Genomic DNA, 2,797 nt, shown 5'->3' on the forward strand with positions numbered 1-2,797 from the left:
AAAAAATTTATAAAAATAAAACAAAAATTAAAATTAAAAAAAAAAAAAAAAAAAAAAAAAAAAAAGAAAAAAAAAAAAATATATAAATAAATGAAAAAAAAAAAAAAAAAAAAAAATTTATATACATATATGTTGCACCTACATATATACATATATATATATATATTTACATTTTTTATAGAAAAAACCTAAACTTGGACTACAAAACTTTTTCGTGTGCTTGATATACCCCAAAACGATTATAACATACCTAGAAATGAGTCCACCAATAGATATGTACCATATAGTCAATATAAAGGCAAAACATACATATATGTAGAAAATGATACAGATGATGACAAATATATGTTTACATCTGATACCACGGACGTGACTTCCTCGTCCGAAAGTGAGTATGAAGAAATAGATATGTATATGCCACGTAGTCCTAAATATAAAACATTGATTGAATTGGTATTAAAACCAAGTACAAATAATAACGTACAAGATACACACGATGATACACCATATACACAAAACGTACCACCAAGTGACATACCCATAAACAAACTTACAGATAATGAATGGAACAAAATAAAACAGGATTTTATATCTAACATGTTACAAACTGATAATATGGATATATCTCGTGAAAATCTTAGTGGAAACACTACAGATAGCCCACCCAATACTGTGGATAGTAGTATGGAAGAAAAACCTTTTATTACTCAAATTCAAGATAGATTTCTTGATAATAGTCGTGAAGAGGTTATTTATAATATTGATTGGAATATACCAAAACAAAACGAAATAACTAGTAATACAATGGATGATCCAAAATATGTTTCAAATAATATATATAGTGGAATAGATTTAATTAATGATTCGTTAAATCGTAATCATAATGTTGATATTTATGATGAGTTGCTCAAAAGAAAAGAAAACGAATTATATGAAACAAATAATACAAAAAATACAACTTTTAATAACGTTGCTACACAAAAATATGATGATCTTATAAGTAATCAAAAATATTTGTTTCATAAATGGTTAGATAGACATAGAGATATGTGCGAAAAATGTAGTAATAAAGATGAATTATTAGATAAATTGAATGAGGAGTGGAATAATGAAAATAACATTCATTGGTCAAAGGATATTTATGATGAAAATAAGCACAAAATGCTTCTAATTCACGAAGAATATAATTTAAATAATACAAAAACTAATTAGTATAATAATAATAATATCACTTGATCAATTACTACCTAGAAACAATAGTATTGTGAATATATATATATATATATATATATATATATATATATATATATATGTAAATAGAATAATAAGAACAATAAAATTTTATCAACTAATATATCTATTGAAATTCTATAAATAAACCTAATTGTTCAATTAATAATGTACCAAGCCTCTATATTTTTGAGAACATATTTTTGATCAAAAGGAAAATGAGTTATTAAGTAAATCACGTGATGATAATTATCTATATGATGATTTTGATGATGATAATCCTATAAATGTACAAAAGAATAAAAAAAAATAAAAAAAAAAAAATGAATAAAGTGTTAGTAGTTAACGATTCTATTGTTGAGGATGAATGCTTTCCTATATATAATACATGATATATGAATTATTATTATTATTAATATCATTATACATATCATTAATTCTTGTTCTTAAGATTCGGAATTAGCTTAAATATATATATATATATATATATATGTTCATTTAATAATCCTTTTTTTTTTTTTGGTTTGTGATGGAAAACTAAGATATATGTTTTACATATGAATTAATAAAGGATATTAATATTTGTTATTTTTTTGTACATTTATTACTTTCATTCTTTCTTTTTTTTATTTTTAAAATAATATAATAATATTATGGTATCTTCATATTTAAAATGAAATTATAAAAAATAATAATATGATTACATTTAATGAATATAATTTCATTATTATAACAATAGTAACCATACTTCACTTTTCTGTTTTTTCGACTTCCAGATTAATCTAATAATAACAATAGTAACTATTGAAAATATATATATATTAAATTATTTGTCATATTTTTTATATTTTCCTTATTTTATAAATTTATTGTATAATGTGCTTTTAAAAAGGATTAATATAATTTTATATATATATATATGTATATTTTGTTCTTTTATATTTAATTTTTTTATTTGTATTATATTACATTAACAATTTTTTTTTTTTTTTTTAATTATATCTTTTTCTTATATTTATGTTTTTCTCTTAATTTGTATGATGATTTATTATTATTTTTTTTTTGTTATATTTATATTTAATTTTTAATATAAATGGACATACATCATATTTAAAAAAAAAAAAAAAATTGTGTCTTAACATATTTTATTAAGACTTATTTTAAATATTTTAAAGTTTTTTTTTTTTTTTTTTAATATTACGCAATTTAAAATAGAAAATAATAAAATATGAATATATATTATATTACATACATAGAAAAATAAACTATATATATATATATATTTTTATTTATGAATTTACAATTTATTCATATTTATAAAATGATTTATATTTCCAATAATGAGAATAAATATATATATATTAACACAAAATAAAAGGAATGTTATATAAATATTGGTATTACCATACAATTATAAGTAATATATTCTATATATATATATATATATATATATATATATATATAATTATTATATTTATTGAATCCTTATATACGCACATGATTATATTATATAATTATGAATATAACAAAATTTCTATTTACAAAATTTTTTTTTTATCCTTTTTAG

At 18.7% G+C, this 2,797-nt stretch overlaps 1 protein-coding gene across 1 annotated transcript; it reads left to right on the forward strand.

The window, feature by feature from the left end:
* Positions 1–237: 237 nt before the first annotated feature.
* On the forward strand, positions 238–1,212 carry PGSY75_0045500 (putative EMP1-like protein; the record flags this gene model as incomplete). Its single annotated transcript, XM_018783569.1, has 1 exon — positions 238–1,212. A coding segment is annotated over one exon (975 nt), but the record flags the coding sequence as incomplete, so codon positions are not given.
* Between the last annotated feature and the right edge of the window lie 1,585 nt (positions 1,213–2,797).

This window comes from Plasmodium gaboni, assembly GCF_001602025.1.
Source record: "Plasmodium gaboni strain SY75 chromosome Unknown, whole genome shotgun sequence".
Classification (NCBI taxonomy): domain Eukaryota; phylum Apicomplexa; class Aconoidasida; order Haemosporida; family Plasmodiidae; genus Plasmodium; species Plasmodium gaboni.